The 13,405-nt window shown below is 40.9% G+C and overlaps 1 protein-coding gene across 1 annotated transcript in view; it reads right to left on the bottom strand.

Moving 5' to 3' along the window:
- Positions 1–13,405, bottom strand: part of PRMT9 (protein arginine methyltransferase 9) — a 32,647-nt gene that overhangs the window by 3,884 nt on the left and 15,358 nt on the right. The window contains exons 8-10 of the mRNA XM_005909850.2: positions 11,365–11,548; positions 8,118–8,835; positions 2,276–2,429 (exon numbers count right to left, since the gene is read on the bottom strand). Of these exons, the coding sequence (XP_005909912.2) occupies positions 2,276–2,429; positions 8,118–8,835; positions 11,365–11,548 (1,056 nt within the window). The remainder of the gene's footprint in view (positions 1–2,275; positions 2,430–8,117; positions 8,836–11,364; positions 11,549–13,405) is intronic.

Raw genomic sequence — 13,405 nt, forward strand, 5'->3', positions numbered from 1 at the left:
CCCCTGGATTACAGTAATAACCTCATGCCTTTTGCCTGGTGGCTACAGTGGTCTCCAACACAGCAACCACAGCAAGCCTTCAAAACAAGTCACACCTTATCCCTCCTCTGGCCAATACCCTCCAGTTTTTCCCAACCCCTTTCAGAGTAGAAGCCAAAACCCCACGATGCCTATAGGAGGCTCCACAGGATCTGGCTCCTGATACTTTTCTTACCACATCCTTCACCTGACTCTTCCTCATGGTTTCTGCCATTTTTGAGAACTCTAATCATGTTCTGTCCGCAGATCTTTGCACTCGCTGATCTTTGGACTTTTATATGGTTTGTTCCTGATTTCTCTCTGATCTCTGCTTAAATATCACCAATTATCCATGAGTCCTTTCCTTAGGCATTACCGAAATAAAACAAATATCCCATACCTCCACCTCCATTATCCTCTAACCTCACTTCTCATTACCTATCATACTAATCTTTTCACTCCTTTATTTACTGTCTGTCTCTTGTTTATTTACAATCAATTTGAATACCAGCTCCATGAGGGAAGAAACCTCTCTAATTTCATGACTATATTCCCCAAACCTAAAAGAGCACATGGAGTCTTAGACATTTGTTGAATGAATACATTTCTGCTGTTTTCTGTATAACTTTTTTTTTTAAACTTCTCATTCTGTCTTGTTGGTTCACTCGGTTGTCAGTGTAGTAGTCAGCTAATCATCACATTAGATTGGAGAAGGGCATGGCAACCCACTCCAGTTCTTGCCTGGAGAATTCCATGGACAGAGGAGCCTGGCGGACTACTGTCCATGGGGTCACGGAGTCAGACACAACGGAGTGACTAACACATTCATACAGTAAGTGGGGCTTACAGGTGGCTCATGGAAAAGAATCCACCTGCCAGTGCAAGAGATGTGGATTCGATCCTTGGGTCGGGAAGATCCCCTGGTGGAGGAAATGGCAACCCACTCCAGAACTCTTGCTGGGAAAATCCCATGGACAGAGGAGTCTGATGGGCTACAGTCCATGGGGTTGCAAAGAATGGGGAAAGCCCAAGTGACTGAGCACACCACAGAGAGGAGACGAGACAATAGCTCAGAAAATGAGTGAGCGGACTAGGAAAGGTAAAACTGCCCAGCAAGTCTATGGAGCCTCCTGAGATGACTGGTCATACGTTGAAGCCACAGTCAACATGCTCAGCTCTGGGGGTACCGGTGTAGAGAAGGCAGAAAGTTGGGTTTAACCAAGGTGGGACTGCCCCCAGGCCAGCAGAAAAATGGCAGGGAAAAGATACATGAAAAATGTATCGACCGTGGAATATAAGCTGTTGAGGATATGAGGTGGGAGGCAGGGTGAAAAGATGGCAGGATTAAAATATTGTAGATTCTGATGGAATCAAAGAACTGTTGACGTCAGGATCAAAGAAAAGCTAGACAGACAGTAGAAGGTGGTATTTTTGGACTACAAACTTAAACTTATGTCTTCTGGTAAGTACACTTTCTTTATTAAACTCTACAAAAAACTGAGATTAAATAAACTCCAAAACTTTAGCCTGCTCTGAAAAAAATCATTTCCTCAAAAAAATTATATTTGTTGAGCAAATACTGTTCATGCAAGACCTAACAATGCATATTCAAGAGCTTACTACCACCCATAGGCTTTAGATAGCACTCCTCTAATTCAGTACTCAACACCCCAATTCCCAAAGTGCTGTTCTGGCTTACTCAGAAGATTCCACCTCTTCCCAACCCCAAGCCTCTTCCCTAGACATTCCATCCATTCCACAATTACAACTGACAAATTCTACTTTGCTGCTGGTACTTTTGCCAGCACTATATCCTTGTTTTCCAGACAGTAAGCACCCCTTTCCCTTGAGCTCCTCCACTCACTCCTGCTCCCTGCGGTCTGAATGCCCGGACATGAGCTGCTCCCGCCTTTCCCTGCCAGCCTCCAGTCTCAGTGTGATTAAGGGCTCATGTTGAGAACAGAGGTCTCCTGGTGGCTGCTTTTTTAAGACAAGGATCATAATTTTTCATAAACCCGGTACCCTATTTTCATTTACAACATTGGTTCAGAACAAGAGTTGTAGGCTTCTGTCAGGAACAACAGAATTCTTGGCTGTACTAACCCCAAGGTTTGATTTTTACCACTAGTAAGTTCCTTGGCTCTGGAAAACAGTACCAGAGCAATCCAGTTAAGCACAGTGACTATAAACCCAGAGAGAGAGAGAGAGAGACTGTGGGTGACGGCCCCCGGGCGGAACTTCTGTTGGAAACGCTCACCTGAAACTGGTTAATGAAAGGCGCTATGTTGAAGCCAAGAGTTCGTTCTGCGCCCTGCACGGCACTCTCCTCCATCAGAGTCTGCGATTCCACGAGCAACCCAAACATCAGCACGTACTGGGGAAAGATCTTGCCTCCAGACTGTAGCAAACACCTGGAGGAAGGACAAATGCTTTTGAAAGCATCTTGATGCCCTACATTTTATAAATATCAGTAAATCATTGGGGATCTAAGACAGTATACAGTGTAATGGTCTTTAGACTGGTAGCTGGCTGGTAGTTCACAATGGCAGACTGGTAGACCCCCCTGAAAAGTAACCAGTGAGCTGCATGAGTACAAGTTTTCAGGTTCGGGAAGAGTCGTCAGTGGCTATTAAAACTAGAGGCTGAAAGTTTAATTAGGACAAGGATATTTAAAAGTCTCAAAGTTTCACCCCCATAAATGACTTATTACAAAGGGAAAACAGCAACTAAAGAGTGGAAAAACCTGATGGATACAACTTAAACCAACTGATCTAAATTCACATCCACAGATCTAGGATAAAGCAACATATATGCCTCCTAATGTGACCAAACTTCTGTGGTCTCTAAAATGAATAGTCTGACTCTAGTAAGAAACATGAGGAACCTTCTACAAAATAAAAGGCCTCCACTTTTCAAAACTGTGAATGTCATGAAAGACTGAGGAGCTGTTGCAGAACAAAGGAGACTGAGACTAAATGCAGTATGTGACCCTGGACTGAATTCTGGACCTGTGAAGGGCATTCCTGCCACAAACGGTGAAATATCTGAGTGAGACTGTTTCCCTTAGATATCAGTACTATAACCATAGAGATTTCCTCGTTTTGATAAGTGTGTGATGATTATATAAAATGTCCTTTTTCTTAAAAAATACACACTGAAGTATTGAGGGGTACAGGAATACGGTATCTGAAGCTTAAAGTGTTCAGAGAGAATACTAAAGCGTATGTGGCAATATAGTAACAATCTGTGACCCCGGATGTAGGGTTCATGTGTGATTTTTTGTACTATTCTCTAACTTCTCTGTAAACTTGAAATTATTTCAGAATAAAAAGTTAAACACTCTGAAAGGAAAAAAAAAGTGATTAAAAATCCAAATACTCTAAAGTGTATGAATAAAGGGCTAACACAACAGCTTCTCTTCCTACATTATCCTGGATTCACTTTCTGTTTCCCTGGAAATTCTATAAAGGTGGAATGTCAGCTGAGTTATCAACAACACTTCTTATGATTAAAAAAAGAAAAGTTTTTCCATGTTCTTAATGGGTAGATGCACGTGGACTAAGAAAACTGTAAACTACAGACGCCTGACGGGAAGGTGCACCAGCTCTGGGCTTCCCTGAGTGGGGGTAACTTGTAACCACGTGTTCCTATTGCTAGAGCTTGGAAGCTGTGCCTATGGGAGAAGTTCCCATCTGAAATATGAGGCTCTTAGGCCAAGGCAGCGCCCACGCCCACATACACAGTCTTGTTTCCACAGCCCTGAGCTGTGGGAGGTGTGAGCGCAGTGTGGGGTGGGGGTCTCCTGCTGCCATCAAGTGAACCAGACGTGGAGGATACTTTAAGGTACTTTAATCATTTGCCACATTTGAAATCAAATGTTAAATCCCTCATCCTTACTGAACAATCCAAATCGGTTTCCACTTGAACTTCTAGACAGCTGGACTGCATACTCTCATATATACCTTTCATAGTAAGCTTTTACTCTTAAATATTTCTAGTCAGTAAGGATCTATTTATAAAAATACAGGACAAAGTTTTTGACCAATACATTTGTGCATACCTAAAAAATTAGTTCCTGTTAAGTTTCTAAAATTGTTTACTATGCAGTTTTCCTGAATAGATCATTAAAATCTTGACAAACTATAAAACACCACATTCCTCAAAACCACTTTGGCACTTCGGCTCTTAGTTTAAAATTATTTTAATATTAATTCTATTTTTACTAAACTGATTATCTCAACGATTTAAAATGGTCTAAAACCAGAATATCAACTGAATAACAGTCAAAGGACATGGCAACTAAATGTAATACAGACCCCTTGATTAGAACTCGACTGGGAAGGAAAAAAAGCAATAAAGAGTATTACTGGCATAAGCAGGGGAAATTTTAATACAGACTATCTGTTAAATAATAGTATTTGATCAGTGTTAAGCTTCGTGAGTGTGGTCTTCTTACTATGATACGCAGGGGAAAGCCCTTGTTCTAAGGAGACATGTGCTGAACTGTTAAGGGGGAAGGTTAGGAGGCCAACAATCATCATATGGTTCAACAGAGAAAACAGTCTTGTGTTTGCTGCTCCTTTTCTTGCAATTTTTCTCACGTTTGAAATTTTTCAAAGTAAAAAATTGACAGAGAAGTTTACAAAAGTTAAACAGGCTGCTCTTATAACAACTTTCCCTAAAGACTAGCTGATAGGGAGCCAAATCATAACTAGGTCATTTCATGAGCAAAGAATCAGCAAAGAGAGAGAGGAATACTGAGTGTAATGGCATCAGACTGACTGAGACAAGTCTTCATCAGAAATCAGAAAGCTGTCTTCACTAAACATACATGATCATTTAAGTTGTGAAATTAGCCTAAAAGGGGCCCCTACTGACCCCAATGCTTTACTCATTTTCATTATTCCTGTCCTACCAACTTTTTTTTAGCATTTTGGGTAAAGTCTAGTAGAAACTGAATCTCCACACAATTAGTAAAATTACATACCTCAACAAAATCACACAACTCACAACCACACAGCTCTTAACAAAATTCCAATCTATGCCTTTACCAAATCATATACAATTTTAACATCTCCCTGAAGAACTGAAAAAACTTACCCATTTCCCTCAAATGGATCAAGTTTAATCCTGACAACTCACGGTACTAAATTTTCTGAACTGAAGTTCTCTGCTAATTGTGATCCATTTAAAGGAAACCAGATCTAATTTTTCTTAAGATCACCAAGTCTTAGATGAAATACTAAGCCACAGCACTGCATGATGCCTGACTAATTCCCCCCACCCCTATACAGCCACAAGAGGGTGGTGGTCCATGAAATCAGGAAACAAAAAGCACACAGATCAGTAACAGCCAGCCTGCTGCCGTGTAATCTATAGGAGAGAGAACAGGAGGGAGGCTAATACAGTTAAACCACTTAGGGAGCAACCAGAAAATCAGGCCAAACAAAGTAAAAAATACATCAGGTGATACCTAAAAAGAAAGGCTGGATCAGGTACTAAAAGCCATGCCAGAGATAAAGACTCCACGAAAGCAAGTATGCAAAGTATTTTAAAAGGCCATGTTCACACTATTTTAATCTAAAATCTTGTACAAATCCTTCTTCCTCAGTGTTAACCATTACTAACTGGAATGTGTCTTAGTTATGTGTAGATAAAACAGTAACTCCCTGAAGCTCTGCTTGGCTTTACTGACACTGTTTTGTTGTCGCACCAAGGCAGCTGCCAGACTCCTCAATGGAATCCTCTGCAAAGCCAATAATATTTCTGAACCATCTGTGCCTTCAAGGAAAAAAATAAAAATTGTTCCAACTCAAAAGTCTAACCATAAATGGCAAAAATTCTGAAGAAACTCTTCACTGTTTCCTTGTGATAAAACACAAAAGTGTTTTAAAACGGGTTTAAATTTTAAAAAGTTCACCAAGCTTTTAAACTGTCTCCTGTATTTTAATGTAGTGAGACTGAAAAAAAAAAAAGAATGAACATTTTAAAACAGTAACAACAAAGGAACTTAATAGTTTGTGAAATGGCTGGTTTTTTCCTTGACCTTTCTTTAGGAGGGTTGGTATCCAGTGATGTGACAGACGCCTTTTATCCTTATCCTAAAAACAATCTCTCCTCCCAACCCTGAACTTCATCCTCTTTGGCCGGTCCTGAGGCCTCTCTGCTGTCAGTAACTAAAGATGATAATGAAAGGCCTGGGTGAGAGTCTGCACACCACTGGCCCCACGACCAAGGGAAGCTGTGTCCACCTCCAGAGGAGCTGGTAAGGAGCCCGTGCACAAGCTTAGGCTGAAGGGATGGACGCTGGTTCTCTCCTGTTACTCAGCAGGTGTCCGAGGGAAGAGCGGGAACACTGGCTAACACGCTGATCAAAGGGCTACAGGCCTTTTTTTTTTAATTGATTTATTTATTCTTGGCTGTGCTGGGTCTTTGGCACAGGCTTCTCTCTAGTTGCAGAGAGTGGGCTTCTCACTGCAGCAACTTCTCTTTTTGCTGAGGACGAGCTCTCGGGCTCTACAGCACAGATTCAGCAGTTGTGGTACACGGGCCCAGATGTTCTGCTGCATGTGGGATCTTCCCTGACCAGGGATTGTACCCATCTCTGCACTGGCAGGTGGATTCCTGGCCACTGAACCACCAGGGATGCTCGCTACTAGCATTCAGTTCCCAGAGGTGCCAAACATCCTGCAACACACTGTCCCCCTCCCACCTCTCCCAAAAAGCCGTCCCACCCAAACCACTAGGAGGACCCTCCCTCTACTCAGAGACATACCAAAGAGGAATTGTGGGCAGCATATAAATTGTTTCCCACTAAAATAACTCATCAGTCCATCTATGTGAGGATAAGCAAAATGCGACAACATAATACATACAAAGGAACATTATTCCACCTTAACAAGGAAGGAAATTCTTACATGTACTACAACATGGATGAACCTGGAGAATAATATGCTAAGTGAAATAAGACAGTCATACACACACATACACCCCCCACCAAAAACTGCATGATTCCAGTCATATGATGTAGAGTAGTCAAACTCACGGAAGCAGAGAGTAGAATGGTGGTTGTAAGCAGCTGTGGGGAGGGTGGGGTGAAGAATTATTGTTTAATGGGTATAAAGTTTCAGTTTTACAAGATGAAAAGAGTTATGAGAATGGCTGGAGGTAATGATTGCACAATATTACTAAAATATTTATAATAATAATACCGCTGAACTTAGAGATGGCTAAGATGAAAAATTTCATGTTATGTTCATTTTACCACAATAAAAAAAAAATCAGAAAAAGAATTAAATCAAAACTAAAAATAAACTGTTAGGAAAATAGTACATCTTTCCACAGTGATTCTGCCAAATAAGTCAAACCTCATTTATGTGACAAATTCGGAGAGCTAAACTGCCTTCAAAGTCCAGGACCCCTCATTTCATAACTGGAGACAAGAGGTATTAAATGGCTTACAGAAAATTTTACTACTTTAGGAATTCAGGGACAAATTTGAGACTAGATTCTAACCCTTTCAGCTCCTTGTTCTACAATCTATCTAAAGTACACCTGTTTAAAATTTTGAGAGAGAGAATGAGTGTATATTTCTATGTATGCATGTATGTCAGACCTCTATATCCCCATAATCTAGGGTATGTACAAGTTTGTTTTAAAGAATAGAAAATGGTAGTGATTTTTACTGGTTACCTTATATGAAAAGGTAAATGTGGTTAACAAAAGAAAATGCATATGAAGCCTAAAATATAGTTAACTATATAAGCAAACACTTTTTCCCTAACAATCTGCCTTCTGCTGCCACAATTTGGTCTGTATCCTCACCAGTGCTCCTATACTGTTTGCATAACACAAAAGTTAAAACCTATAAATTCAGGGGGGATTCCTTTGGCGGAGGCGGGGGGAGTGGGCGGGGGGGAACAACTCAATAGTAACATGCACGGAAAAAGAAAGACATGAAGTCAAAGGTCCTGAAAAGCAAAGCTTAAGGAACACACAATGATCATGACTCATTCATGCAGTTACACTATTAAGGAACTAAAAGAGTTTACAAGAAGTCTGAGCTCACATAATCCACAGGTTGTATTTTGGTGTTTTACCTGGATATTGCAGCCTTTTCCATTATTTCCTGCTGAATGAGTCCAGATGGCTCAATGACATCCAATATAATTATACTCCACAACTTGTCTGATTTTGGCCTTTGCAACACAGCAGACTCATCTTCCACGTGTCTCAACCAAAACTCAAGTGTGTCTTTAGGAAAGTGATTGGCTTCACATATGATGTCCAGAGTCACACGATGCTGGTCTTTCTCCACAGAACTGTAAGGTTTAACCTGCCCGAGGGTGCCAGCAATTACAGGCAGAACAGAGAAGCCCTCAGACACGTCTAACACATACAAAGGCTCAGGGGTGCTCTGGTCAGAATTACTCGGTCCACTTTCACAGCTCATCTCGTTATTCTGACACTGAGTATCCATGGCCTGACCCAGTTTCTCCGGAGTCAATGAAGACAACACTTTCTTCATTGCCATTTTAAAGCCTTCGTGGTATGGGATGTTATTAAGCAGAGCAATTTCTGTGGATTCCAATACACATAGCTGCTCCACAACATCTGGCTTACTGGTCTGAAGGCTGGCCAGAGCGCTACAGAGTTCAGCCTCATTTCCGAAAGACAGCAAGTCTTTATTCCTGGTAAAACTTTTCCCGACCTCCATCTCATGTTCTGAATGGAAGACACTGATACTCTGGATTCTTAAGTAACAATCTTGACAAGACACTTCCATTATCACCTCGTCCCCAAGCTTTATCCAGTAGTCTTTGTAAAACAGGAAGAAGAAAAAAAAAAAAAATGTAATCAATGACTATGAGTGTTTATAAGCCCGAGGATCACACAAACACCTTGGTCCTCCCTCCATTTTTTAAACAACTACAGGAAAGACTACATTTATTTACTTAATTACAATTAAGTGAATTAATCTATGTTTAAAAAAAAAAAAAAACTAGGGAAACGCCTTCAGCTTTACATAAGGAAAAAATGAGGTTTGAAGAGCCAATTAACTTAACAGCAAAACAGATTCAACAGCTCATTATTTGACCCTAACTAACAGCATTATAGTGCTTTTACTGTAATCACTACGTATCATTAATGACCCCAAAATAGAGGGTGGGGGAAGGACTACAGGAGACTCCCAATCTTGTTAATGAAGCCAGCAATCACAAAGATAAATGAAATTCAGAAATCAATACCAAACCTCACTTTAGCTTAAAGGGACATTCTTTTCTCTAGAGAAATTTCTGAAAGAACAAGGCAGCATTCAATAGCACCTTATCAGTAATATTTCTTAACTGTATTTAGATATCCTTGAATGTTTAGAAATTTGAAAATGTAAGGAAGGACTGAGTCCTACAATAAAAACTACATAGTGGACTTCCCTGGTGGTACAGTGGTTAGGAATCTGCCCGCCCATGCAGGGGACACAGGTTCGATCCCTGAACCGGGAAGATCCCACATGCCATCGGCTCTAAAGTCCAGCACCACTGAGCCCACGCTCTAGAGCCTGTGAACTGCAACCACTAAGCCCACAAGATGCGACTCCTGAAGCCCATGTGTCTAGAGCCTGTGCTCCATACAAAAGCAGCCACTTGAACAAGAAGCCTGGGCACTGCAAAAAAAGAGTAGCCCCCTCTCATCACAACTAGCAATGCGGACCTAGTGCCACCAAAAATAAACAAACAAAAGTAATAATAATAAAAAGACTGTATTGATGAGCTTTCACATGTGGTAAAACTTTAAAGTGTAAACATATAATTGCTCCTCCTTCTCAGCCATAGAGCCAGCTGAAAATACAAGTTGCCTTTCTTGTGTTTACATGCTTAAAATATCCTTTCCCTAAGGATTTTTTTTTAACGCCATCTAAGTTACTGAGAGTTAGAATAAACAGAATTTTTAAATGTTACTTATTTGGCGCTAGTCACTATGGTAGGCCTTTTAGCCCTGGGATGTCTAATAACTCCTACAACAATCCTGCAAAGTAGACAGCACTGTCACCCCCTCACTTTTCTTTTTTAGCACGACTGCAACACAGCTTACAGGACCCTAGTTCCCTGACCAGGGATTGAAACCGGTGCCCCCACGACAAAAGCTGGGGGTCCTAACCCCTGGACCACCAGGGGATTCCCAGCACCCTTCCGTCTTTATAAATCACATAACAAAAGCTCTAAGAAACAACCAGCAAGACCAGCGAAGGAGTCAGTATTAGCAAAGATCCGATTTCAAATTTACCTGATTGACGCTAGAACCATACTCTGCCACAATACTATACTGATTCCATGACTTAATGGCCTTGCCAAATTAGATCCTTGATTGAGAGACTATACAGAAGTAAATATTACCTTCCAGTTATAAAACAGTAGAATTTTTCTATGTAATACAGCTGCTGTAAACTATACCGAACCACATCAAATTACTACTAAAAACTTTCTTTATAAAAAAGTTATCTTTGGGACTTCGCCTGGTGGTCCAGTGGCTTAGACTCCATGCTCCCTAATAAGGGGGCCCAGGTTCGATCCCTGTTCAGAGAACTAGATCCCATATGCCACAACTAGGAGATCCCACATGATAAAAAATAAATATATTTTTTTAAAAATAAGTAAATAAAAGGGATCTTTAACATAAGACTTCCCTAGGTAAGTCCATGGATTCATGAGCTCTAAACTGCAAGATTCTGTATTTATGTGAGTGTGCATATTTTTAGGGCCTGGGGCTCCACAGATGCCATCAGATTCTGTGAGCGATAAGAACTTCTGCTCTGTAAGTAATATTTCTCCACTGTGTTCCAAAAAAGTGGACTAGCATTTCTCTCATCTACTCCTATCAAGAGTAATAAGAGCTGAGACATGATTTAATGATAGATGTTTTTGAGTGGTATGCAGCAGATTTGTGTTTTCACCTTTTTTTATTTAAAATATTGGAGTATAGTTGATTAATAACGTTGTGTTAGTTTCACGTGTACACGCGTCTATTCTTTTTCAAATTCTTTTCCCATTTAGGTTATTACAAAGCATGCAGCAGAGTTCCCTGTGCACTGCAGTGGATCCTTGTCAGTTACCTAGTTTAAATACAGCAGTGTGTACATGTCGATTTTAGTCTCTCTTCTTAACCATACATATTACTTAAAACTACTTTTAAAAAACAAAGAGCAAATTCTGAAAGATTTAACCAATCTTCCTTGACTAGAAACTTCATATTCAAAGTGAATTTTTGATACTGACTCAAATGCTTAGACAATTAAGACAACATGTTTTTTTAAAAGAGAAAAACAACAAAAAATTAGACAAGATATACCTGCAAGATCATGAACAGGGTATACAGCCTGTTCCCAGCACGTTTCCTCACTAGGACTTGTGGATAGACTGTGTTCGTCATCAAGCTGGAGTACAAACCAAACCACGATAGCATCAAGTACACCTTCTTTAATAACGGGGACGCCAATTTTATCAGGTTTTTTAGTTGCAAGGCTTTTTAATTCCTGACAAAAATGTAGAAGGAACAAGAGGATTTTAGACATTTAATCCATGCATGCCCCAGCGTCATATCACTTCCCATCAGCCCCGCCCAGAACCCTCGGGATCAGTATCACAGCACAACTACAACCAACTAAGCACAATGGAGGGGAGAGCGTGATGTACAGTACACAGCACTGGACACCGTGAGTTATTACAGTGAGGCAGATACATACTACTGATGCAGAAAACGTCCACGATGCACTGCTGAACAAAGGCAGCAAGTGCTGAAGCAGTCGGGGTTATTCTATCCTAAAAAATGTGTGTGTGCATTCGTGCGTGTGTGTGTGTGTGTGTGTGCAGGTTAGAAAAACAAGTCTGAAAAGAGATATTTCAAGCTGGTGACCTGGGGAAAGAAGGACCTAGATTTTAAAAAGGAAGATACATACTTTTTTCTTCTTCCTTCTTAATGTATTACTTGAAAATGTTAAACAGGCAGATATTACTTTCAAATTTAAGGTCTTAATAAGGTGTTTTTTTGGGGGGCGGGGGGCTGTTGCGGAGAAGAAACATTAAAATATTGGAACACTTGGTGAACATGTGGAGATTCGAGGAGCATGATGCTCTTGGGGACGGCACGGGAGCCCTGCTCTCCTTCGCTCACCCCTATGCCCATGCATCTCCTCCATGTGACTGTTCCCAAGGTACATCCTTATCTAATAAGCCTAGTAAGTAAAATGCGTAATAAGTAATAAGTAATGCTTAAGAGCCTAATAAGTAAAATGCTTCCCTGATTCTGTGAGCCACTCTAATAAATCAATAGAACTCAGATCATTGGAACTTAACAATTTATGGACTATCACTTAGTAAAGGATCCGCCTGCAATGCAGGAGACCCCGGTTGGGGAAAGGTCAATTCCTGGGTTGGGGAGATCCACCAGAGAAGGGATAGGCTACCTACTCCAGTGTTCTTGGGTTTCCCTTGTGGCTCAGCTGGTAAAGAATCCACCTGCAATGTGGGAGACCTGGGTTTGATCCCTAGGTTGTAAAGATCCCCTGGAAAAGGGAAGGACTACCCACTCCGGTATTCTGGCCTAGAGAATTCCATGGACCGCATAGTCCATGGGGTCACAAAGATTCAGACATGACTGACTTTCACTCACTTTGAAGCACCAGTGTTAACCTGGGTTTGTGTCTGGAGACTGAGGTGGGATGAGGGGAGGGGTAAGGACTGAGGAAGGGAGGTGTGTAGTCATGCAGGGATGAGGACTTAAAAGAACAACAACAAAAAAAATTGTAACACTGTTATAACAGAAAAGAAATGCTGACAAAGCTCAGTCTCAGCAATGCCAAAGTATTAATTTAGTTCCAGATCACCTCAAAACAAAACAAAACAAAAATTAACAATTAATAGGGGAAAGCTTTTATTAAATTATAAAGATCTTAGGCGAAAATGACACAAAGTCTTCTGTCCCCTGGCAAGTTTCACCTCAAAATCTTAATGTACTTAAGGTTAATATACTTAAACATTTAGCCTTACTTAAAGATCACCAGAGAAAGACTTGATGTAACTTTCTCCAACTCCCTGGGCTCTTTCTTTGCTCAGCGCAGGGCCCTCACACACACACAGACACATCAGGATGATACCAGCTTGTCCTGGTTTGCCCAAGACCGTTTCTCAGGAGCTGCTTAGTCCTGTGCAAGCCAAGGTGGCTGGTCACCCTACCACACAGACAACCTAGAGATCTGAGTTATGCTTCATTTCAAGGAATACTGCTAATCTGAAATGAAAGACAAAGAGAAAGCCTGGAAGACCTAGGTTATGATCACTGCCCTTGCATTCATATCTGGGGGGTGGGATTAACGTAACGGCACAAGGATAAT

The sequence above is a fragment of the Bos mutus genome, chromosome 17 (assembly GCF_027580195.1).
Source record: "Bos mutus isolate GX-2022 chromosome 17, NWIPB_WYAK_1.1, whole genome shotgun sequence".
NCBI lineage: Eukaryota > Metazoa > Chordata > Mammalia > Artiodactyla > Bovidae > Bos > Bos mutus.